Source organism: Sus scrofa, chromosome Y, assembly GCF_000003025.6.
Source record: "Sus scrofa isolate TJ Tabasco breed Duroc chromosome Y, Sscrofa11.1, whole genome shotgun sequence".
Lineage (NCBI taxonomy): Eukaryota > Metazoa > Chordata > Mammalia > Artiodactyla > Suidae > Sus > Sus scrofa.
This window is the reverse complement of record NC_010462.3, coordinates 6657935-6683262: the sequence shown is the minus strand read 5'-3', so window position 1 is coordinate 6683262 and position 25328 is coordinate 6657935. Positions and strand designations below refer to the sequence as shown.

General features: G+C 46.0%; 1 protein-coding gene across 1 annotated transcript; it reads right to left on the bottom strand.

Moving 5' to 3' along the window:
* Nucleotides 1519–24967, bottom strand: LOC110257937 (arylsulfatase F-like). The gene is made up of 7 exons (XM_021080946.1): nucleotides 24772–24967; nucleotides 23574–23632; nucleotides 21811–21960; nucleotides 19057–19178; nucleotides 17124–17246; nucleotides 8970–9393; nucleotides 1519–4455 (listed from the first exon to the last, which is right to left on the bottom strand). The coding sequence occupies exons 2-7, from the start codon at nucleotides 23582–23584 to the stop codon at nucleotides 4182–4184; spliced, it is 1104 nt and encodes a 367-aa protein (XP_020936605.1). The 5' UTR covers nucleotides 23585–23632; nucleotides 24772–24967; the 3' UTR covers nucleotides 1519–4181.

Below are 25328 nucleotides of genomic sequence, written 5' to 3'. Positions count from 1 at the left end.
TTAAAACAAGAATTAGACACTGGTAACACCTTTCTAGAGATACAAATTTACATTATAAACACAGTATAGATATATTTCTAGTGTCAACTGAAATATATATGTGAATTTATGTGTAAATATTAAATTTATATCAAAAGCACAGCAAGTATATTTCCAGCATCAACTGAAATATGTGTTGTCTATATGTAAATTTATGTATTAAATATATATAACTTTCAATGTACATTGCTCATACAGTTTTTATATATTTCTAGCAGCAACTGAAACACGTGTCAATTCGTGTGTATCAAATATATATTATGAATGTATATTACCCACATATAAAGTTATATATTATATTATATATGGAACATATACATGTATATGCTAAGAAGGTATTTCTAACTTTTCCATGGCCACCTGCTAATTATTTTTTTTTTTGTTTCTACTGACACACCTGCAGCATATGGAAGTTCCCGGGGTTGGAGTCAAATAGGAGCTGCAGCTGCCAGCCCACACCACAGCCACAGCAATGCCAGATCTGTTGCATCTGTGACCTATACCATAGCTCATGGCCACACCAGATCCTTAATACACTGAACCAGGCCAGGGACCGAACCCACATCCTCATAGCTACTAGTCAAGTTCTTAACCTGCTGAGCCATACCAGGAACTCCCTAATTTTTTTTTTCTTTTTGTCATTTGTCTTTTTAGGGCCGCATCCGTGGCATATGGAGATTCCCAGGCTAGGGGTCGAATCGGAGCCGTAGCCACCGGCCTACACCACAGCCACAGCAACATAGGATCCGAGCCACATCTGTGACCTACACCGCAGCTCACAGCAACACCGGATCCTTAACCCACTGAGCGAGGCCAGGGATCAAACCCACAACCTCATGGTTCCTAGTCGGATTCGTTTCCGCTGTGCCACAACGGGAACTCCCGTCCCTAATTATTTTTTAAAGCTCCCTGAATACTAAGATACTGAAAGTAACTGGGGAGGTGTAAATATGTAATTGCCTACATTGAAACTTCAGTTGACACTGGAAATACATGTTACACATTATATTTTTATATAATATGAGACATATATACTGCAGTATTTATACAATATGCTAGATATATATTGTATTACTTATATATGACACTGAACACATATTATATATTATATTATTAATATAATATGTTAAAATATATAGCATATTATTTACACAATATGCTAGAAATATATACTGTATGCTAAAGTATATATTACTTATATAATGTGCTAGAAATATATATTGTATTATTTATATAATGTTAGACATATATGTTATTTATATAATATGCTAAAATGTATATTTATATAGTATGCTAGAATATGTTATACATTGTATTATTTGTATATTATTTATATAATATGCTAGAGAATACTGTATGATTTATAAAATATGCTAAATATCATATTTACATAACATGATAAAATATCCATTATTTATATAATGTTCTAGAAATGTATATTGTATTATTTATATAATATGCTGGATATATATTGCATTATTTATACAATATGCTAAAATATATATATTATTATTTAATAATATGCTAGACATATATATCATATTATTTGTAGAATACATTATTTACATACTATGCTGGAGAATACTGTATGATTCATATAATATGCTAGATGTATAGAGCATATTATATTGCCTATATAATAAAACGTTAGATGTTATGATACATATGCCAATTTCTCTGCTGCATGTTTATCCATTTGCATTTCTCTCTGTATATCCGTTTGTGTGTCATGCTACACACAACTTTCTAAGACAGCTTTGCACTCTCCCAGGCTTGTCTGCCCTGCCAGTGGTAATTCTGTTGCCCCCGGCACACCCTGCCCACCCACTGCCGCCCAATCCCAAGACGGGTAACCGTGTGCCAACAGGTCCAACCCTTTCTCCTCCTCCCTTCAGACAGTGAGCCTCTGCTTACCATTCTTGAGAAACACGCTCTTGAGACAAGAGGTGCTGAAAGGGACGTGCGACGCATAAGGCACCCAAGGTTATCCCCTGGGTGGGGCCGCGTGTGGCATTTGCCTCCGAAGCCTCTGCCTGGGCTGGAGGAAGGGAGGAAGCCAGGCGCTGAAGTTCCTGGAGTTTGCCTGGTTCCCACGCGATGGCAGCACCCAAGAGCCTGATGATCTAGAGAATCTCTCCGGAAGAGCCCATCTCTTTGCGTCACCTCTGTCTATAAGCTCTCTGCTCCACACAGGCACCACCGAGCCAGGCAGCTAGGGGTCCAGTCTCACCTGCAACCTGGAGTCAGTCACCAATACCGGCTGCTTCTGTTCCCTCACCTGTCCAGGGGGATAATGACATGACAATGCCAGAGACGGTTTCCATCTCTTAGAGCCTTCATGGGGACCACGCTAGCACACCCCCTCCGTGGTTCACGCCCCTGCCTCCAGGCCGAGCATCATCGTGTCGATGCAAATCCACAGATTCCACCATCTCTGGGATCGACGGTTGTGTGGAAGTCATTTTAAAGACCGGCTGCCTCAAGGGACGTCCCAGCCTTGAACCGCTGCCAAGAAGCCTTTCTGACAAGGAGAATGGCATTTCCTGACTGTGGGGGTATCTGGACAGCTTCCAGGGTAGATGTGGGGTGAGGGGGGTTAAATGAACTTCTCGGTTTTTCTGAAACGACCCATCGAAACAGGTGATGGATTTTTCCCGCAAAGGCTCCGTTCTGCCTACACAAGGCAGAACACACACAAAGCCTGTGAGTGTCGTCCCCTGGGTCTCACGTGTTGGATGCTAACACAGCGTCGTGCCTTCCTGGTGGGCACTGCAGACCCCAGCTCCCGGCGGGACCCCACCCAAGTCCACAAGCCGAACACACCGTGGGTGTGAAGGCGGGTACTTTCTAGGTGCTTAGAGGGGCAGGAGGAGAAGGCAACTGCATCCGATCCATGTGATGCGTGCCGAAGACGCAGCGTAGGAACAAAAGCTGGTGGAAAGCAACGTTATCCACTCATCCCTTTCTCAGCGATTTCTTTCATCGAGATACGTATTCAGAACTACTGGCCTCTCCCTTTCGACCCACCTCCGACCACCACAAGAAAGAGTCATAAAAGGTCCAAAATGAGCAAAGAATAATCCTGTCCTTGACTTTACGTGCTGTCAAAAAAATCTGAATCAGGGTTACGCAGGGGCAATTGAAAGCAGAAAAGATGAAGTGAAAACAAAAAAGCCTGTGAGTGTCCATGGCAGGCAACTCCCTGTACCATTTTTTTTTTTTTTTTTTTGGTGAAAATATGCCTTTCAAACATCATGGCTTGCTCACCTGGTTTCGACACACCGGTCCATGTGTACTGCTGTCCCAGTGCCACCAAGAAAACCCCACTGAAATCCAACCACCCCCAAAGTAGCTTATTTGGGGGTACCTCCCTGCTGTAGCATTCATTTTATGAACTTGCATATTTTGGAAACTTTCCATTAACTAAAAAATTCAAAGCAAGTGGGAGGTGATTTGTTTTTCTTTGCGGGGGGGGTCTTGTTTGTTGGTTGTAGTTCTCACATCCTGGGTTGGAATTAGTCACTTCATTCCCTGTCAAAAAGGGTAAGTGGGACCAAACTCGGAGATAGAGGAAGATGAGCAAGAGGGCTTTGGAGAGCAGGGTGTTGTGGTCCCGTCCTGGTGGAGGGGTGGAAACTGGGAAGGGGACACATACACACACAGACACACTTCCCATCAACACACATTCTCCAGCACACACACATACCACACACACCACACACGCACACACCTACATAGATATACATGTGTGCACATATCTGATTAAAATATCTATAATAATAATAATTTATGCTTTGCAAAGATTTCGTATATATAAGATGGCGCAAAACTGACAGCGCTTGAAGGGCTTCCCTTGGTCGGGCCTGACTTCCAAAGCACCTGTATGTTTCCCTCGCTGTGTTTCATTCCAACATCCTTCAGCCGGAAAAGCCGAGTCTGCTTTGCTCAGCGTTGCCTGGGTTCCGGGAACAGCCACCGCCCTGTCTCTCACTATATCAGCCCAAGAGGGTTTGGGGTCCAGGCTCCACGCTGCCCATCAACCCCCACCTCAGCTCTGGGCACCCTGCCAGGTGGGCTAAAAGAATGTATGAGACAGGACGCCGTGTTGCCACCGACTTTGTCCCGGACCTTCCACTCTTATGTCATGGGTTCAAAGGGCAACTCCACCTGGTGGCAGTGACCCTTCTCACGCGTGAAACGTGCATCCCAAATGTCCTTTTGACAGGCTGTTTCTGGGCAACCTGAGCTATCAAGGCACCACGTGGGTCCTGCCACTCACCCAGCATGGCATCCATCTCCTCCACGTTATCCCCATACAAGCTGTGTTCGCTGACATCGATGAACGCTTCCGTCGTGGGGAGAGGGATGTGGACGTGCAGGAAGGAGAACAGGAGGAGGAAAGGTCCTTCCTGGTGCCTGAGAAAACATCAACCACATCCGTTGGGGTCTGCAATACCTGGGGAAAGCAAGCCACGTCGTTTTGGGGCAAACCCCTCAGCCTCCTCCCTCCTCTCCTCTCCACACCCAGCAAGAGAGGATGCAGGCGCCAGACAGCCCCTTGCAAAGACATCCTAGCTGGGGAGGATTTCAGGACCCTCCAGCATCTGGATGGCTCCCCAGTGCACGTGTAGGATGAATGCATATAGAAGGATCCCTGCCTGACCATCACAATGGCAGGATGTAGAAGTAACCTGTGTCCATTGACAGAGGCTTGGATTAAGAAGATGCGGTACATATAGGCAATGGAACACTAGTCAGCCATTAAAAAGAACAAAATCGTGCCATTTGTGCCAACACAGATGCAACTAGAGATTCTCATACTAAGTAAAGTCAGACAGACAACAATAAATATCATATGATACTATTTACATGCGGAATCTAAAACAAGGATACACATGCATTTGTGAAACAGAAATAGGCTAGTTTATCCCTCTCAAGCACATGGAAACAACCTCAATATCCAATGACAGAGGAATGGCTAAAAAAGATGTGGTACACATATGTGATGGAATACTACTCAGCCATGAAAAAAGAATGACATCATGCCATTTGCAGCCACATGGATGCAACTAGAGATTCTTATGCTAAGTGAAGTCAGACAGAGAAAGACAAATACCGCATGATATCACTTATCTGTGGAATCTAAAATAGGACACATTTGAACTTATTTGCAAAATGGAAACAGACTTACAGACGCTGAAAAAAAAGTTATGTTCACCAGAGGGGAAGGGCCAGGAAGGGATAAATTAGGAGTTTGGGATTCACAGATATACACTACTGTATATAAAATAGATAAACAATAAAGTCCTTCTGTGTAGCAGAGGGAACTATATTTCATATCTTGCCATCACCTAAAATGAAAAAGACAAGAAATAAAAGAAGACCCACCTGCAGCCAGGGAATTAAAAATCAAATCCAGCTGCATGCGGCACACTTTCACATGGATCTCAAAGTGCCCGACTAGGGTCACACTCCAAGAGAGGCACAGGAATGGGGGCACAGGCGGGATTTATTAGAAACTCCGCACTTTCACAACCCCAGGGCAAGCAACGACAGACACCACCTGGCAAGCTGTCCTCACACCTCTGGTTTCCGTGTGGAGACGCATGCAAAGCTGTTGATCTACTTCAAGTCCTAAAGATAGGCACAAAACACATGCTGTCAGCAAAGCAGGGCAGCACACAAGTTAAGCAACTGCCTTAGGGAAAACTATGCTCTGATGAGATTGCAGAGAGTAAGGAATGGGAGGAAGAGGGCGTTTTCTCTTTAAGAGTTGCACCAGAAGGGGCTGGCTTGAGGAGTATCCTTCTAAAACGCATGTCCACCGGCAACCTCAGAATGTGTTCGTAATTGGAACGAGGATCTTTGGGGGATGTGATTAGGTAAGATGAGGCCAGAGTAGATGAAGGTGGGTCTGGAAATCCCATAACCAGTGTCCTCATAGGAAGACAGACATCAGGACACACACACACAGGGGAAGAAAATAGCAGGAAGGCAAAGGGAAAAATTGGAGTGACACATAGACAAGCCAAAGAAGAACAGTGACGGCTGACAACCCTCCAAAGCTGGACAAGGTAAGGAGGCATCTTCTAGTCTAGAACACGACACCTTGATTTTGGACTTCTGGTCTCCAGCAGTGTAAGAGGATGAATGCCTGTCATCGTAAGCCACTCAGCTCGTGGTGCTTTTTCATGGACGCCCCGAGAAACTAATACTTTAAAGCCAAAAGCATAGGAAACATCAACAGAGGTTATTAGAGACAGATGAGATGGGTTTCTGCAGGATGATTTTCCTCAGTGTCTGCACGAAGAGGACCAGAGAAGATCGTTTTTCACCTTAGGGTTCACTGCCCTGAGATCCGTCTCTTTCCAAAAACATCATTCTTTTTAATTCTTTTATAAAATAGAGTGATTTACAGTGTTGTGTCCATGTCTGCTGGACAGCAAAGTGACCCACTCATACACAGATATACATTGCCTCTCTCATACTATCTTCTATCACGGTCTATCCCAAGAGACTAGACAGAGTTCCCTATGCTGGACAGCAGGACCTCATTGCTTAACCATTCTCCATGTCATAGTTTGCATCTACCAATTCCAAACTCCCCATTCATCCCGCCCCCTCCCCTTGGCAATGCCAAGGCTCTTCTCTATGTCTGTGAGTCTGTTTCTGTTCTGAAAGTAGGTTTGTTTGTGTCATAGTTTGGCTTCCACATAGCAGTGATATGATATGGTATGTGCCTTTCTCTGTCTGATGTACTTCACTCAGTAGGATCATCTCTGGTTGCATCCGTGTGGTGGCAAACAGCCTTTTTCATGACTGTGTAGTATTCCCAAAATGCCACTCTTAACCCAAACTGAACAGTGCTCCACCTTAACGATGCCCACACGCTCATTCCAATCCCTGTGCATACGTTATCTTCCATGGCAGAAGGGACTTTGAGGGTGTGATGAAGTCAATCATACCTTGATGTGGGGAGATGACCCTGGCTTATTTGGGTGGAGCCCAATGCAGTCACAAGAGTCCTTCTAAGAATAATAGAATCAGAAATCAGAAGAAATAAGGGGATCCGTGACAACAGAAGCAGAACAGGGAGTGATACAGCCAAGGAAAGCAGGCGGCCTCTAGGAGCCAGAATAGACAAGGAAGAAATTCCTCCCCAGATCCTACAGAAGAAATCAGTCCTGCCAACTCCCAGATTTTAGCCCTAGAAGATGAATTTCTGATTTTTCTTACCTCAAGCACCATCATATAATAATACATTTATATCACTTTCAGACATGAAGAGGAAACGGGTCACAGCAGCCCTCAGAAAACCACGCACCAAGAATCCACGTGAAAGCTATTTCCGGATTTGTGACCCTGAGCCACCAGCTTGTGGTCCCAAGGCTGATTCACCAAGCAGCTCGCCTCTTGAAGCTTCCAAGGGCTGGGGGCCACCTCACAATATGCTAATGACCTCTTTGTCCAGCTTTCCAGAACTTGGAGCATTCCTTGCCCTACAGGAAAGCAGCCATCCTCTTGCATCTACAATGCAAATAGAGTTCTCGCTCTCCTGGTCTCTAAACGGCAAAAGGGTAAAGATGATGCTCATTTTCGGGTTCCACAAGGTCCCTTCAATCCTTAAGAGACTCCAAGTTGAGTCAACCCTCAAACACACAAGACTTCCTCTGATGCTGCCTGGCTGGGTTCATCCTATTCCGAGACCAAAGGCTCACGGATCTTTGCAAACACACCATTTTTCTAATGCTTCAGCTTCTGCCAGGAATGCCAGCCTGCTCCTTCCTTTCAGTTGGCTCTGACTCACCTGTGAAGATTCAGGTGAGCTATCATTTTATCAAGGGTGCTTCTTCTGATGTATCCAAAAGTCTACAGCATGAAAGAACGGCATCCACGCTGATGCCCACACGCCCCTATTTCTCACCATGGGCTTGTTCCCATCACTCAGTGAAAATGATTCCTTGAAGTCCAGATCCCAAGACGGTACGGGGTGAAGCTCAAAGCCTCCACCAATGATGAAAGAGCTAATGAAAAACATGTTTGCGGACTTTTCCTAGAAGGGGCCCCTCTCATTTTCATGAGGGAAAGTTCCCCGTGTGCTGGATGCAGTGGGGCTTCATAAAGGCCATCGTGATGCTCTCAACATAACATCCCTTAGCTGTCACATGCTCACAGATAACCCTTCCAGAGTTCCCTGGTGGCCTGACGGTTAAGGACTTGGCGTTATTGCTGCTGTGGCTCAGGTTTGACCCCTGGCCCTTGCCCAGGGAACTTCTGCATGCCATGGGTGAAGAGAGGCAAAGAGAGAGAGGGAGAGATAGAGAAAGGAAGGAAGGAAGGAAGGAAGGAAGGAAGGAAGGAAGGAAGGAAGGAAGAGGCAGGAAGGAAGGAAGAAAGAGGCAAGAAGAAAGATGTGGGTGGGGGGAAGAAGGAAGGAAGAAAGAAAGGAAGGAGGGAAGGAAGGAAGGAAGGAAGACAGACAATCGTTCTGATTTGAATTTGCCAAGGTTTTCCTGAACAGGGAGATAATGAAATGGTCAGCATATCCTAGTGTCTCACTCCCAAGCACCTGTACTTCCCACTGTCACATGCACCGTGAATTTTAAGACCAATGTGCGGGTTTGACTCTAGTGTGATCGGATCTTGGTCGGAGAGAATATGAATTTCAGGAACCACAGAGCAGCTGTGCTTTTCATAGCAAAGACTTAGCGACACTGCCCTTGGAGGTCCAGGTGGCCTTCCAAACACGCCCTATCGTTGTGTAGCCCGAACCATGGCCTTCACAGGAAATTCCATCCCTGGACTCAGTGTAGTTCGTGTCAGCATCTGCTATTTTTTTCAATACTCATTCTTTCATCCTTAGCCCATGGATTTTTTTCTTTTCTTTTTCTTTTTTTCTTTCTTCTTTTCTTTTTTTGAAGGGGCCTTACCTTTCTAAAAACGAGAGCGCCTCCTTCAGCATGATGGACCCAGCCCGTTCTGCCTTCATCGGCTGTTCGGTGATCTTGTGCTCTCGCAAGAGGAGGCAGTCCCAGTAGAGAGAGGAGTGAAAGCTGGAAAACCAGAAGTAGCCCAGGAGAAAGATAAAGAGGACCATGACGAGGATGAGGAACCAGGGGACGGAAATCCAGCCGCTCAGCTTCCCCAAAGCCAAGGTGAGCACTGCCACGGCGATCAGCTGCACAAAGAGCCAGATTCTGCTCGCGATGGCTAATTCTGTCTGACGGGAAGGATCCGGCCAGCAAGGGGCGACCAGAGTGAACGGCATGCCGTAGAAGTAATCAAACCCATAATTGGAGGGATGGTGGCAGTGGTCATTCCGGGAGTGGCAATTCAAGCCTTGGTGCCATTTGCCTGAAATCAGACACACACAAGCAAGGCATGATACCCTGGCACGTCACAAAGAGCATATGAGACCCTTCTCCCTTTGAAAGAGTCCATCAAAGCACAAAAATGGAGAAGGCAGGCATTCCCTGGTGTCCTAGTGGTTAAGGATTTGGTGTTGCCACCGATATGGCAGAGGAAACTTTGGCATGCCAACGGCATGGCCAAAAGAAAGAGAAAAGCAGTAATTAATGGAGCAGATATTTTTTCTTTGGCTGAAAAATCTACGTTCGGGACGTCCCGTTGTGGCTCAGTGGAGACGAACCCAACTAGAATCCATGAGGATGTGGGTTTGATCCTTAGCCTGCCTGAGTGCGTTAAGGACCTGGCATTGCTGTGAGCCGTGGTGTAGGTCACAGATGTGGCTCAGATCTGGCGCTGCTGTGGCTGTGGCATAGCTGCAGCTCTGATTCAACCCCTGGCCTGGGAACTTCCATGTGCTGCACCTGTGGCCCTTAAAAAAAAAAAAATCCAAGTTCAGCACAGACTCATGTTTTTTTGTTTGTTTGTTTCCCTAGCTCATATAAGTTTGTGTTGAGATCTGGTTGTGAGTGACCAGAGAGGATGGAAAATAAATGGAGAGAAATATCATTGTGGGTTTGCAGCAAGGATGTCACCTGGGCGATTTCTCATTCACAGAGAGGACAAGGTCATGGCCACAAAGTAGGAACATGAGAGAGACAAAGATACTATGGCTGATGGAGAGGTAGGTAGGTCAGCAGGTTGAGAGAGACAAAGATACTGTGGCTGATGGAGAGGTAGGTAGGTCAGCAGGTCAATAGTGAGGTGGATACAACAGAAGACGGATGGATGGGTGGGCTCCGGGGTGGCTACATCGATAGCTCAGTTATAGCCACAAGTTAGAGACAAGTTAGCTGATACACGATGGATGGACAGATAGACATGGGATGGACAGATAGATGAATGGTTGATGGTAGATAGATATGGTCAATGGAGTATTCATCTGCAGGCAGATGGGCGGGGAGATAGATAGATAGATGATAGATAGATAGATGGATAGATAGACGGATGTACGGATGGATAGAGAGACGGACAGACAGATGGATGGACAGAAAGATAGATAGATAGACAGACAGATGGATGAATAGATAGATGGATAGATAGACGGACGGATGGACGGATAGATACATGACAGATAGAGGGATAGAGGGATGGATAGATAGACGGATGGACAGACAGATAGATAGACAGATGAATAGATAGACAGATGGATGGATGAATAGATAGATGACAGATAGATGCTAGATACATAGATACATAGACAGATGGATGAACAGATAGATAGATGAATAGATGGATTAATGGAGGACAGATAGATACATAGATAGATGGAAGAATAGTTAGATAGATAGACAGATAGATGGATGAATAGATAGATGGACAGACAGACAGATGGATGGGTAGATAGATATATAGACAATGATTTGATAGGTAGATGACAGATATGTAGGGGTAGATGGTTAGCTGGATAGATAGATAGATGATAGACAGAGGCAAATAATGGAGGATTTATACATGGCTATCTTACTGGACAGAAATCATAGGGCCTCTACTGATGTTCTTCTCTGTTGAAGGAAGGGCTTTATGCTGTAAAAATTGCCACACCCTGACCCATAACCAGAAGCTCCCGTGAGTCCTACTGGCGTGTGGACTCTCCGAGACTGTGCTAACGTGCGTCTTCTAAAATGGAGAAATCGTTCGGGCTGCCTGGAGGAGGCACGTCCACCTCTCTGAGGGCCCGCGGGGGCAGGTGGTTGAGAGGCCATGGTGGTGGGGCAGGTTTCTGTCCTGCATCTTCTCTGGGATGGGCTTTTCTTGTCCACGTCCAGCTTGTTACCAAATCAAAGAGGTCTGAGAAACAGACTCACAGACACAGAGAATAGCCGTGGGGTTGCCGAGGGGGAGGGGAGGGAATGGGATGGACAGGGAGTGTGGGCTGAGCAGATGCAAGCTACACCATTGAGAATGCAGAAGCCAGGAGGTCCTGCTGTCCAGCACACGGAACTCCATGCAGTCTCTTGGGCTAAACCATGATGGAATATAGTACGAGAAAAGAACATATACGTATACCCACACACACATGCACACACACATACATATAACTGGCTGACTTTGCCATATAGCAGACATTGACACAACATTGTAAATAAACTATACGTTAATTTTTAAAACATGCACAGAAATCAAAATACCGACTTTCTGGCACTTTACAAAAAAAAGAAAAAATACAAAAATCAAGGGGGTTTCCGATGGCGAGCTGGGAGAAGGCCACCCCCCGTGGTCCAGTGTTAATGAAACCGCGAGGTGGGTGGAGGCCCACGCAGCAAGAGAATGTGCCCAGCTGGGGCAGGTACCTGACCTTCTCGGACAACACTCCTCACGTCAGAACATCCCCTCTGTCCTTCAGCCCTCAGAAGAATCCACGTCCTCATCCCTGAGACTGGCGAGGTGAGACTGGTTTCTGCCCTCACATCCTTTCACCTGTCAGCTTCCACCAAGCCAGGTCACTGGGGTACCATTAACCACAAACTGGGGTCATGACCCCCAAAGAGCACCACGGTTTCACCTCTGAACTGACCCCTAAATCCTGGGATGGGATTGAAAGCCAGTGGGGCTTGTGCCCAGGAGCTCCACAGGACTGGGGGAAACAGAGACCCCAGTCTTAAAAGGCGCACACAGACTTTCACATGCACTGAGTCCCCGGGCAGAGCAAGGTCTCCATAAGAATCTGGGTCAAACCTGACTGCAGTTCTTGGAGGACATCCTGGGAAAACAGGGGTGAATGTGGTTTGTTGTGAGGGAAGGACATTGGAAGCAAAGCTCTGGGGGGGGGGAATATTCAGCAGCTGCCTTTCTCTGGAGGGGGCCATTTAGGGAAAATCGGGCCCCACCCATTAGTCAGTCAGTGCTGAGAAGCCCCAGGGCAAACAACAATCCAGGTGGGATCACAGCCCTGCCCATCAGGAAACAGGCTACCTAAAGACCCCTCAGGCACACAGCTGCCCCAATCCCATCCAGAGACTAAGCCCCACCCACCAGAAGGATTAGAATCAGCTCCACCTACCAGGGGGCAGGCATCAGCCCCTCCCATCAGGAAGCCTACATCAAGCCCCCATACTGACTTTAGCCACAGGGAGGCACACATCAGAAGTAAGAGAGGCTACAACTCTATTATCTGTAAAAAGGTCACAACACCAAAAACCTATAAAAATGAAAAGACAGAGAACTATACCTCAGATGAGGGAGAAAGAAAAAAAAAAACAGAAAATCAGCTAAGTGATCAGGAGATTCTCAGCCTCCAGGAAAAAGACTTGAGACTGTTGATGCTTAAGATGATGCAAGACATTGGAAATGAACTGGAGGCAAAGATGGATAACTTGCAGGAAACACTGAGCAACGAGATACAAGATATAAAACTTAAATAAGAAAGGATGCAAAATACAATAATTGAAATAAAAAATTCACTGGAGGCAGCTAACAGCAGAATACAGGAGGCAGAAGAATGAATAAGCGAGGTGGAGGACAGATTAGTAGAAATTACAGATGCGGAACAGAGAAAAAAGCTTGAAAACAAATGAAGAGAGTCTCAGAGAACTCTGGGACAACATGAAACACACCAACATCCGTATTATAGGGGTGCCAGAAGAAGAAGAGAGAGAGAATGGGACAGAAAAAATATTCCAAGAGATAATAGCCGAAAACTTCCCTAACATGGGGAAGGAACCACTCACTCAACTCCAGGAAGCACAACGAGTACCATATAAAATAAACCCAAGGAGGAACACCCCGAGACACATACTAATCAAACTGACCAAAATTAAAGACAAAGAGAAAATCTTGAAAGCAGCTGGGGAAAAGAAACAAATCACAAGGGGACCCCAATAAGGTTATCAGCAGATTTTTCAGCAGAAACTCTGCAGGCCAGATGGGAGTGGCATGATATACTCAACGTGATGAAAGGAACAAACCTCCAACCAAGATTATTCTACCCAACAAGGCTCTCGTTCAGATTTGAAAGAGAAATCAAAACCTCCACAGATAAGCAAAAGCTGAGAGAATTCAGCAACACTAAACCAGCCTTAAAACAAATACTAAAGGAACTTCTCTAGGCAGAAAAGAACAAGAGAAGAAGGAAAGAAAAAAGACCAACATAAACAAATCTAAAGCAACTAATAAAATGGCAATAAGAACATACATACCAATAATTACCTAAATGTTAATGGACTAAATGTGCCAACCAAAAGACATAGACTGGCTGAATGGATACAAAAACAAGACCCATATATATGCTATCTTCAAGAGACCCACTTCACTTCTAGGCACACATACAAATTGAAAGAGAGAGGATGGAAGAAAATATTCTAGGCAAACGGGGATCAAAAGAAAGCTGGAGTAGCAATACTCATATCAGATCAAATAGACTTTAAAATGAAGAATATTTTAAGGGACAAAGAAGGACATTACATAATGATCAAAGGATCAATCCAAGAAGATGATTAACAATTTTCAATATCTACGCACCCAACACAGGTTCACCACAACACATAAGGCAACTGCTAACAACCTTAAAAGGAGAAATCGACAATAACACAATAATAGTGAGGGACTTTAAGACCCCACTTACAGCAAAGGACAGATCAAACAGACAGAAAATCCATAAGGAAACACAGGCCCTGAATGATGCATTACACCAGAGGGACTCAATAGATATTTATAGGACATTCCATCCCAAAGCAGCAGAATACACATTCTGCTCAAGTGCACATGGAACAGTCTCTAAGATGGATCACATCCTGGGCTACAAGTCCAACCTTGGTAGCTCTAAGAAAATTGAAATCATATCAAGCATCTTTTCCGACCACAACACTATAGCTATACAATAGAAATCAACAACAAGAAAAAAACTGCAAAAAACACAAACACATGTTGACGAAACAACATGCTACTCAACATCCAATGCATCACTGAAGAAATCAAAGAGGAAATTAAAAAAGACCTAGGAGCAAATGACAATGAAGATACAACACTCCAAAACCTATGGGATACAGCAAAAGCCATTCTAAGAGAAAAGTTTATAGCAATACAAGCCCACCTCAGAAAACAAGAAAAAGCTCAAAGAAACAAGCTAACTTTACATCTAAAGCAGCTAGAGAAGAACAGACAAGACCTAAAGTTAGTGGAAGGAAAGAAATCATAAAGATCAGAGCAGAAACCAGTGAAATAGAAACAAAGAAAACCACAGAAAAGATGAATGAAACAAAAAGCTGGTTCTTTGAAAAGATCAACAAAATTGATAAACCCCTAGCCAGATGTATCAAGCAAGAAAGAGAGAGGACTCAAATCAATAAAATTAGAAATGAAAAAGAAGTAACAACGGACATCCCAGAAATACAAAGGGTCATAAGAGACTACCATACGCAACTCTATGCCAATAAAACGGAAAACCTAGAAGTGGACAAACTCTTAGAAAAGTACAATCTTCCAAGACTAAACCAAGATGAAATAGAAAAGATGAAAGGACCCATCACAAGAACTGAAATTGAAACTGTGATTAAAATACTTCCAACAAACAAAAGTCCAGGACCAGATGGCTTCACAGGCAAATTCTATGGAACATTCAGAGAAGATCTAACACCTCTCCTTCTGAAACTATTTCAAAAAATTGCAGAAGAAGGGATACTCCCAAACTCATTCTATGAGGCCACCATCACCCTGATACCAAAACCAGACAAAGATACCACAAAAAAAGAAAACTACAGGCCCATTTCACTGATGAACATCAATGCAAAAATCCTCAACCAAATACTAGCAAATTGCATCCAACAATACATTAAAAGGATTATACATCATGATCAAGTGGGATTTATCCCAGGGATGCAAGGGTTCTTCAATATCTGCAAATCCATCAGTGGGATACACCACATTAACCAACTGAAGAATAAAGACCATATGATCCTCCCAATAGACGCAGAGAAAGCCTTTGATAAAATCCAACACCCATTTCTGATGAAAACCCTTCAGAAAGGGGGCATAACGGGAACCTACCTCAACATGATAAAGGCCATATATGACAAACCCACAGCGAACATCATTCTCAATGCTGAAAAGCTGAAAGAATTCCCTCTGAGATCAGGAACAAGACAAGGATGTCCACTCTCGCCACTACTCTTCAACATAGTTTGGGAAGTCCTAGCCACAGCAATCAGAGAAGTAAAAGAGATAAAAGGAATCCAAATTGGAAAGAAAAGAAGTCAAACTATCCCTATTTGCAGATGACGTGATACCATACCTAGAGAATCCTAAAGACTCTACCAGAAAACTGTTAGAGCTCATCCACGAATTTGGCAAAGTCGCAGGAGACAAAATCAATACACAGAAATTGACAGCATTTCTATACACTAACAATGAAAGAGCAGAAAAAGAAATTAGGGAAGCAATCCCGTTTACCATCGCATCCAAAAGAATAAAATACCTAGGAGTAAACCTACCTAAAGAGACAAAAGACCTGTACTCTGAAAACCATAAGCCGCCGATGAAAGAAATCAAAGAGGACACAAATAGATGGAAAGATATACCATGCTCATGGATTGGAAGAGTCCATATTATCCAAATGACTATACTACCTAAGGCAATCTACTGATTCAATGCAATCCCTATCCAATTACCAAGGACATTTTTCACAGAACTCAAACAAAATAGTTTAAAGTTTGTTTGGAAGCACTTTTGGGGGTGGGGGGATGTGCTTGCGCTATGGGATGGAAATCCTGTGAAATCAGATTGTTATGATCATTACACAACTACAGATGTGATAAATTCATCTGAGTAATAAAAAAATAAAAAGAAAAAAAAAGTCAACAATGCATAAAGCCAGTTGTGTGAATGCCATGGCATTTTTTTTTTTTTTTTTTTTTTGTAGAGCCACACCTGTGGCACATAGAGGTTCCCAGGAGAGGGGTTGAGCTGGAGCTGCAGCTGCCAGCCTACACCACAGACACAGCAACTTGGGATCTGAGCCGTGTCTGCAACCTACACCACAGCTCATGGCAACACTGGCTCCTTAACCCACTGAGCAGGGCCAGGGATGGAATCCGTGTCCTCGTGAATACTAGGCAGGTTCCTACCGCAGAGCTACAATGGGAATGCCTACATTTCTCACATGATATGTGGCTGTTGAGATGAAGGCTTTCAGAGTCTGCAAAAGATTATGGAGAAAGACCATCCCAGGACAGAGGAGTCTTTGCAAAGATGAGATGCATGGGGTGATACAGAAGCACGAAGCATGGGGACATCTGGCAAAGCGGGGGGTGGGGGTCAGGTGGGAAAGGGGTCTTGAGCCATGCCTGAGCTATGTCTGAAATGAACACGGTCCTTTTGGGAGAAATGCATGGGAGGGGGCCTGGTGGGTCTCCAGTGACCAACATGCCATGGTGAGAACACATCGTTCCGGAAAGCCAGGGACAGGCGTTAGCCGGTACAAGACCACAGGAGATGGATACAGCTTAATCTTGCACCACAAAGACACACAGAGACCAAGATGGCAGATGGCCCAGGCCTGGGTCGGAAGAAGGGTCTTCTCTGCCATAGCCAAGATGCAGCCTTGTTTTTAAAGAAAGATCTCAGGGAACCAGGAAGTCCAGGTAGGAGCACGTCTCCGGGTCCACCCTGCAATGGCATCTTACCTATGATTGCCGTGTGATAGCCCTGCTTCTTGAGCAAGGCTGCGAAGGTGGTTTCATTCAGAGGGAGACCGGCTGGGACTCCAAGAGATGTGATGACGCGGGAAATTCTATTAGAAGTCATTCCTAAAAGGGAGGTGGGGGAAAAATCATACAGCTAGGATGAGTCAGCGAAAGCGTGGGAGAGCTATGGAGCTTTCTGGAAGGCAGACATGTGCTATCTGATGCTTCTAAGTAGGATATTATAAATCTCACTGGGCATAAAAGCTTCCAGGAGACCGTTAGGCATTGAAGGGACAGCTTCAATGGTTAATTGAAGAAGAGACTGACAATAGCACCTGTGAACAGATGCTCTGTGCCCTCTTAAATCACCCATCCATCACCTGTGCCCATCAGCCACAACCATCCTGCTCCCCTTTCAAAGCACAGGCAGACCCGGTTTTATTGCACTCCACAGATTTTTTTTCTTTTTCATTTTTGTCCAGTTAAAGATTTGGGGCAACCCTGCAGCGAGCAAATTTATCGGCACCATTTTTTCCCAACAGCCTTTGCTCCCCTCGTAATTCAGCATCCCCCTTTGAGAGTGCTCAGAGGATTTCAACCTTCTTATTATGACCACAGGTATGTTGCTACCTGTGATGGGAAACATTTTGATGTTACTACTGGGACTGGCCAAAGGCTCAGAGGAAGGTGAGCATTTCTTAGCCATAAAGTATTTTTGTGTTGCTATGTAGGGCTGAACCTGTGGCATGTGGAAGTTCTTGGGATAGGGGTTGAATCGGAGCTGCAGCTGCAGGTCTATACCACAGCCATAGCAACACTGGATCTGAGCTGCATCTGTGACCTACACCACAGCTTGAGGCATCACGGCATCCTTAACCCACTGAAGGAGGCCAGGAATTGAACCCGCGTCCTCCCAGACACTACGTTGGGTTCTCAACCCACAGAGCCACAAGAGGACTCCATAAAGCTTTTTTTCATGAAGGTCTGCACATGATTTTTCTTTCTTTCTTTCTTTTCTTTTTTTTTTTTTTGTCTTTTTGCTTTTTTTGGGCCACTCCTGCAGCATATGGAGGTTCCCAGGCTAGGGGTCGAATCGGAGCTATAGCCACTGGTCTAAGCCACAGCCACAGCAACATGGGATCCAAGCCACATCTGTGACCCACACCACAGCTCACGGCAATGCCGGATTCTTAACCCAAAAGGCCAGGGATCGAACCCGCAACCTCATGGTTCCCAGTCAGATTCGTTAACCACTGCACCACGATGGGAACTCCTGTACATGTCTGTACACATAATGCCCTCACTCCCTTAGTAGACTACTGCATAGTGGAAACCTCACGTTTATAGGCACTGGGAAACCAAAACATTCGTGTCATCACCTTGCTGTGATATTTGCTTGGCAGAGGGGGTCTGGAACCGAGCCCACCATCCCTCTGGGGTCTGCCATATAACCCAGCCAATCCCCCTCCTAGGTCTGTATCCACAGCACGGAAACGAGGTGTCTACAGAAACACTTGAAGAGGCAAATTCACCTTGGTGCTATGCCTAACAGCCAAGCAGCAGGACAAAACTGCACCAGTTGTGGGTTGATGAATGGATAAACAAAACGACAGTTCCATCCATACAATGGCTACACTGTTGCCACAGAAGTGTGACACATCCCGACTCATTTTTCCTCACCATAGCCTGGATCCAGGCAGACACCTTCAGTTTATTGTTCCCATCCAGGGCAGCTTCCCGTTTATTGTCCTGGGAGAAAGCCAAGCCCGTACCCCGTCACCGGACTCTCTGAATAAGAGCGTCATCTTGAGGTTAGAAAAACCTGACTGAGCTACATGTGTGCGTGTGCCCTTGGGGACTTTCCAACACAGTCCAGCCATACCTCTGTTTCCCCACATGCTGAGGGGACCGCAGGCTTCCCCGGGTGACGCACCTGATCGGATGGGGTATCTTCCCGTCAGGAAAGCAGATCGGCTGGGCGTGCACATGGAAGCTGCTGAGATATGTTGAGTCAGCTGCACACCTTCCCTGGCCAAGCGGTCCACGTGAGGGGTCCTGGGAGGAGGGAGTCAGGAAGATAGACGGGAGGACAGGTGGTGGAGAGGAGAGAGACAGAGAGGGACACAGAGAGAGAAACAGAGAGGAGAGAGAAACAGAGAGAGAGAGAGAGAGAAACAGAGAGAGAGAGACAGGAGAGAAAGAGAAACAGGAGAACAAGAAACAGAGAGAGAGAGAGAAACAGACAGGGGAGAGAGAGAGAGTGAGAGAGAGACAGAGAGAGAGAATGAGCAGAGAAATCTGAAAGTAACCAACTTGTCTGTTCACCGCAACTCTCTGAACTCAGAAGGGAAAAAAAAAGCAGAAACCTGCCCACAATGCTCCTTTTCCTTTTCTTCCTTCCCGCCCCCACCCCCCATGAGGGTGAACATACCTACGTTTAGGCAGCTGTTGTTTTGGTAGGACAAGTGCAATTTCCTTTTGCACTGTGGTATCTACTGAGGATTGTATGACCTTTTCAAAAAGGATATAGTGGAGGAGTTCGAGGGGCTGAGTGGGTGAAGGATGGTGGGTTCGATCCCTGGCCTCACTCAGTGAGTTAAGGATCCAGCATTCCCACAAGCTGTGACATAGGTTGCAGATGCGGCTTGGATCCAGTGTTGCTGCAGCTGTGGCAGTGGCTGTGGCCGGCAGCTGCAGCTCGGATGCAACCCCTAGCCTGGGAACCTCCATGTGCCGCAGGTGTGGTCACAAAAAGAAAAAAAATGTGTGTGTGTGTGTGAGTATCTATACATGTATATATAAATTATATATGTACATATAAAGTATATATATAAGTACATATAAATAAACTTTAAAAGTATTTATATGTGATATATTAAATATTTAACTACAGTTAATATAATTTTATATAACTGATTATAGTCGATGATAATTAATTATACAAATGATTATGCATTTAATTATAAATAAATACATTATATATTTAATTTATAATTAATGATATTAGATCTACAATATTTAAGGGTCTCTGGTTAATTAAGGCTAATCGCTTACAGACCTTAGGTGACTTCAGACCTAAGTAGAAATTCAGACCACACCCTCCACTGATACATGTCTCTGCTCGAGGAGAAGGTGGAAAAACCCTGCTGGGGATGAACTGTACAGATGTGTGGGGGCTGCAGGGAAGCAAAGGGACACATGAGTGGGACAGACTGGTCGTCTGCTTGGGAGAACGTGAAATATAATGAGTCCTAGACATCATGGGAGCCTCGGTGCCTCGGTTTAAGGATGCGCATAGCCACAGCTGCGTCACAGGTCCGCACAGAGGTGAGGGTTCCATCCCTGGCTGGGAACTTCCACATGCGGCAGGTGCAGCCAAAAAAGAAAGCAATAATTAATTTTGACATCTACTTTTTCAGGACAGCTCTTTTTTTTTTTTTTTTTTTTTAATCCAAATCAGAGATTTGTAGCGTGGGTATACCAGGAAAGAATTCTTCACGTGTATACAGTTCATAGGTCTAATCATGAAGTTCTTCTAAGCTTTCCCTAGGCGTGGCTCATGCAGGAGGCGTGGCTCATGCTCTGAGTTCCTGCTTGATGTTTTTCTTTCAGAATGCCCACTGTTCAATTACGACACCTCGTGAAACAGTCTGTTGGCTTCCCCCAATGAGGAAGCATTAAATGATGAGTTGTGAAACTATGCCTAATCTAGGACAAAATCACCCCACCTTACAACAGTCTATATCAAAGAGGGCTTGCTACGTGCCAGGGGACGAGTTTAAGGGCTTTGCATGTATGAAATCACAGATAATGCCCTTTCCCTGAGCACTCAATCCCAAAGAAAAACAAGACATGTACACACCAAAAAAAAAACAAAGCAATACAAACCAGACCAAAAACAAAAAACACACAAAAAATGGACTTCCCATTGTGCCACAGCAGAAAAGGAATCCGACTGGTAACCATGTGGTTGCAGGTTTGATCCCTGGCCTCACTCAGTGGGGTAAGGATCCAGCGTTGCCGTGAGCGGTGGTGTAAGGTCACAGATGAGGCTCGGATCTGGCTTTGCTGTGGCTGTGGCGCAGGCTGGCAGCTACAGCTCCCATTCAACCCCTGGCCTGGGAACCTCTATATCCCGAGAGTGCAGCCTTAAAAAAAAAAAAAAAAAAAAAAAAAAGAAGAAGAAGAAGAAGAAAAAGAGAGAAAAATAAGGCACACAAAGGTCAAGTCACTTCCCCAAGCTGTCACAGCTAGTACGCACAGAACTAAGAATCCACCCCAAAAGTCCTGCAGTGAATATTTGCTTCTTTAACAACAAAAACAAATCAATTTCCTTTTGCCTGTAGAGGCAGTCAGACACCATATGAACTTCCAATGCTGAACGAGGGATGAAAAACATAGGATTCAGGGAGTTCCCATTGTGGCTCAGGGGTTTAAGACCTGGTGTCCGTGAGGATGAGGGTTCAATCCCTCGCCTCGCTCCGTGGGTTAAGGATTCCCCCATTGCTGCAAGCTGCGGCATAGGGCACAGATGCGGTTCAGGTGTTGCTGTGGCTGTGGTGTAGACTGGCAGCTGCAGCTCTGATGCCACCCCTAGCCGGGGAACCTCCATATGCTCTGAGTGTGGCCCTAAAAAAAAAATAAAATAAAACCGAAACACAAAACAGGATTCAGTAAGAAACCATACCTAAGGGTATTGTTGCCATAGCAACCCAGGTCTCCAATGCCAAGGTCATCCACCATTACCAGGACAATATTGGGCTTCTCATCCTTTACCACTTGGGACCGGCAGGTGTCTAAATGGAAACACACCCAAGACAGGCAGAACAAGAGGGTCCTGAAAAGCAAACATGGATATTACAGGCAGGAGCTTGAGGGAGCCACATTCAACTCCAGTCTCCTGGAGACCTCACAGGGCTCCTTGGAGATGCCCACCCTCCCCAGGCACACACAGACGAGGCTCATGAATTTCTCTTGCCAAGTCCTGGCTGCCGCTGTTGAAGGGTACCCGCTGGGCCCGGAGAGAGGCTTTCCTGGGCTCACAATTCAAATACACCATCTGCCCTTCGAGGCGGGGAGTCTGAAAACGTTTACCCGGAGGCAAAGCGCTCCTCCAACAGAAGACGTGAAAACTCAGGAGGTTTGGTCCCTCCCTGGAAAAGGGAACATGTCCTTAGAACTTTCCCTTGATGACCGGCGTCTAAGCATCCCCCCCTCACACCAGAACAGAGACACCTGTGCAAGGAGGAGCTTTGCTGAAAGGACCTTTGCTCGGAGAGAAGAGAAACAAGCAAGGTAAATAAAGATAAAGAGGAGTTCCCACCGAGATGCAGTGGGCTAGGACTCTTGACTGCAGCGGCTCGGGTGGCTGTGGAGGCACAGGTTTGATCCCCGGACCTGCGCAGTGGGTTAAAGGATCTGGCGCAGCTGCGGCTGCAACTCTGCAACGCGGAGACCTTTCATATGTGGCGGCGGGTGCAGCCATAAAAATTTAAAGAAGGGGAGGGGGGAGGAAGAAAAGAAGGAAGGGAGGGGGATTCCACAGAAGAAAGGAGCCGTGAAGAAGGGCCCAGGACCTGAATTCTGCAAAGGGGCCAGCCTGGCATCCAGACACCAATTTTTAGTCCACTTCCACCCCTTTGCTCCATCCCAATTGAAGTGGCACATTCTCAGCAAGGCAGTGAATTCGCTTCCCGCTGGATTCCGACCACCCCCCCCCCCCCCCCCCCCCCCGCGACATGGCTCTGCAACCCCTGAACACTCAGTTCCAGCGCCAGCTCGTGTTTGTATCTATTTCAAACCCCCTCTCGCATCTTTTCCCCCCCAGAGGAAGGAAAGAAGGTGTCACAGGCCACCCCGCCCGCCCCCAGCTGCTCCTTTATCTGACTCCCAACCAACAGGACCCACGGGAGATGGTGCCTCTCTCTGCGGAACACGAACCTTTTCCCCAGGGCTTTTCCGAATCACCAGCAGGGCAGAGACGCTTTCTATCTGCCCGGAGTTGGTGGCATGGCTGTTCCCATCTCCTGTTTTTACAATATTGCTACAAAAGATTAAGTGTGTTGGAAATGTGTCTCTGTTGGGCTCCACTGCCTCGATCGCTCATCTATTTTTTTATTTTTGGTATAATTGAAATAGAGTCAATTTACTACGTTGTGTTAGTTTCCGGTGTACAGCGAAGTTATTTGGTGTTGTATGCGTGTATATATATATTTTTGTTTTTCTAGTCTTTTGCCTCGTAGTTTATTCTAAGACAGTGGATGCAATGCCCCGTGCTGTGCCGAATACCTGTGTTGCTTCCTATTCTTTCTCAGAGACGCGCTGGAATCAGTCTGAGCGCAGAAGGAAAACATGGCGTTAGGGCCTCTGTCTGGAATACGCAAGTCACCGAGGACCCCAACCTGTCCAGGACACTCAGCAGGCTCAGCCCCTCAAGCCCGACTCCCTTACCTGAAATTCATCACGTCCGTCCAAGCCGCTTCCTGTTCTTTGGCTGAAGATCAAAGGTCCTGGATTTAAAAAAAAAAAAAAAAGGTGTTATGTGCAAGCTTATTAAATTAGGGTGCAGGAATTGCCGCCGTGGCTCATCAGAAACGACTCTGACTGCTATCCCTGCGCACGCAGAATCGATCCCTGGCCTTGCTCCGTGGGTTGAGGATCCCGCGTTGCCGTGGGCGGTCGTGTAGGTGGAAGACGTGGCTTGGATCTGGCATTGCTGTGGCTGTGGTGTAGCCTGGCAGCTGCAACTCTGATTCGACCCCTGGCCTGAGAACCTCCGCATGCTGCAGGGGCGGCCCTAAAAAGACCAAATATATATATATTAATTAAAAAAAAAAAAGTTAGCGTCCATTGTGGATTTCTCTCTGGAATTGGGAGCGGAGGCTCGGCTAACATTCTGAAACTGGATTTCCAAATCTCATGGCATGCACCCTGCATCCAGGACATGCTGGCTCTGTGAGCCTCTTTTTATAGAACTCCTGCTGTGCCAAATGCTAGGGTTACCTGGTTCCCTTTGGCTCCTGAGTAAATTTTCTGACTCCCAACACCTACCTTAAAACATGCCCAGGTGACATGTGAAGAGTCTCAGGAACTGCTGAACCTAAAGGTTTAAGCTCAGAAAGTCTACAGGGCAGATGCATGTGGATCTCCTGAAATGACAAGCTTACCTGACGGATCTACCTCTTCTTTTTTTTGTGTGTGTTAACCCCAATCCAAACCAGGATATGGCAGGATGTTAGGAGAGCTAATCGTTGTATAAAATCGGGGGTAGGGGGTTCGATGAGGACCAAGGAAAATTCATGGCAATCAAAGAAAAGAAAGTTGTGTCTTTCCTCGTACTGGCTATTAAGGGAATGTGTGCTTTAAAAAGATACCAGAACAGCATGCTAATGGCCTCCCCAAAGCAAGTGACAGAGACCCCCCCCCCCCAAAAAAAGATAGGGTAAGAAACAGAAAGGAAGGGGGGACCTCAGTCAAATGCTGACGTGGAATCAAATTCTCCATCTGTGAGCTGATCCACTGAGGTCTAAAAAAATAGCCACAGGAGTTTTCAAAATCCCAAGGTCATCTACTGCCCATCGCCACGGGGTGGGGGGGGGAAGGAGAGGAACCTTAAGAAGGGATGTCCCTGCAGCCCCTCTGAACCCACCTGCCAGTAGTGCTGTCACCTGAGCTCTCAGATTTTTGCTCCTTGTCTGCCAGGAGTCCACCTGAGCTCTAGCCCTTCTGATTCCTCTCACTGACACGGAGCTTTGTGCTGCATGGACCACCAGCTCATGCAGCCGGAGGAGGTATGGTGGCTCCCCTCTCTGCTCCTCCAGGTCCTTCACGCCGATATGCAAATGAGGTCACCTGCACCCCTCATTTGCATCTCGTGTTGACAAGTCCAGGGGGGAAAAATGAATTCAGCATAATACCTGCTGCCACCCTTGTCAGAACTGAGTGTTCTGAGCCGTGACTCTCACCAGAGTGATTCATTCTGGTGAAATGAAGCCTGGCTTTCCCAAGGAGGAACGTGCTTTCCCAGTGTGAGGAGCTGGTTGGATTCTGCTTCTTGGATGCTGGTCTCCAGCGTGGCCTTAGGGTGGTCCGGGTGCCTCGAGAAGGAGAGAAGGATACAGCGTCTGCCCTGGGGATCCTTTCTGAATCGCGTCCTACAAGACAGGTCACAGGGAGGGACTGTGGCAAAGAGGCAGTATCCCGATT

Bases quoted from the DNA above. Each gene is read 5' to 3' on its own strand.
- LOC110257937 (XM_021080946.1), bottom strand. The intron at 17,247-19,056 runs GTGCGTCACCCG...CCTCCCTTTTAG, and splicing joins AAGATACCCCATCCGATCAG to GAATGACTTCTAATAGAATT. The intron at 4,456-8,969 runs GTAAGGCCCCTT...ATGTTTTCTCAG, and splicing joins GCGCTCTCGTTTTTAGAAAG to GCACCAGGAAGGACCTTTCC.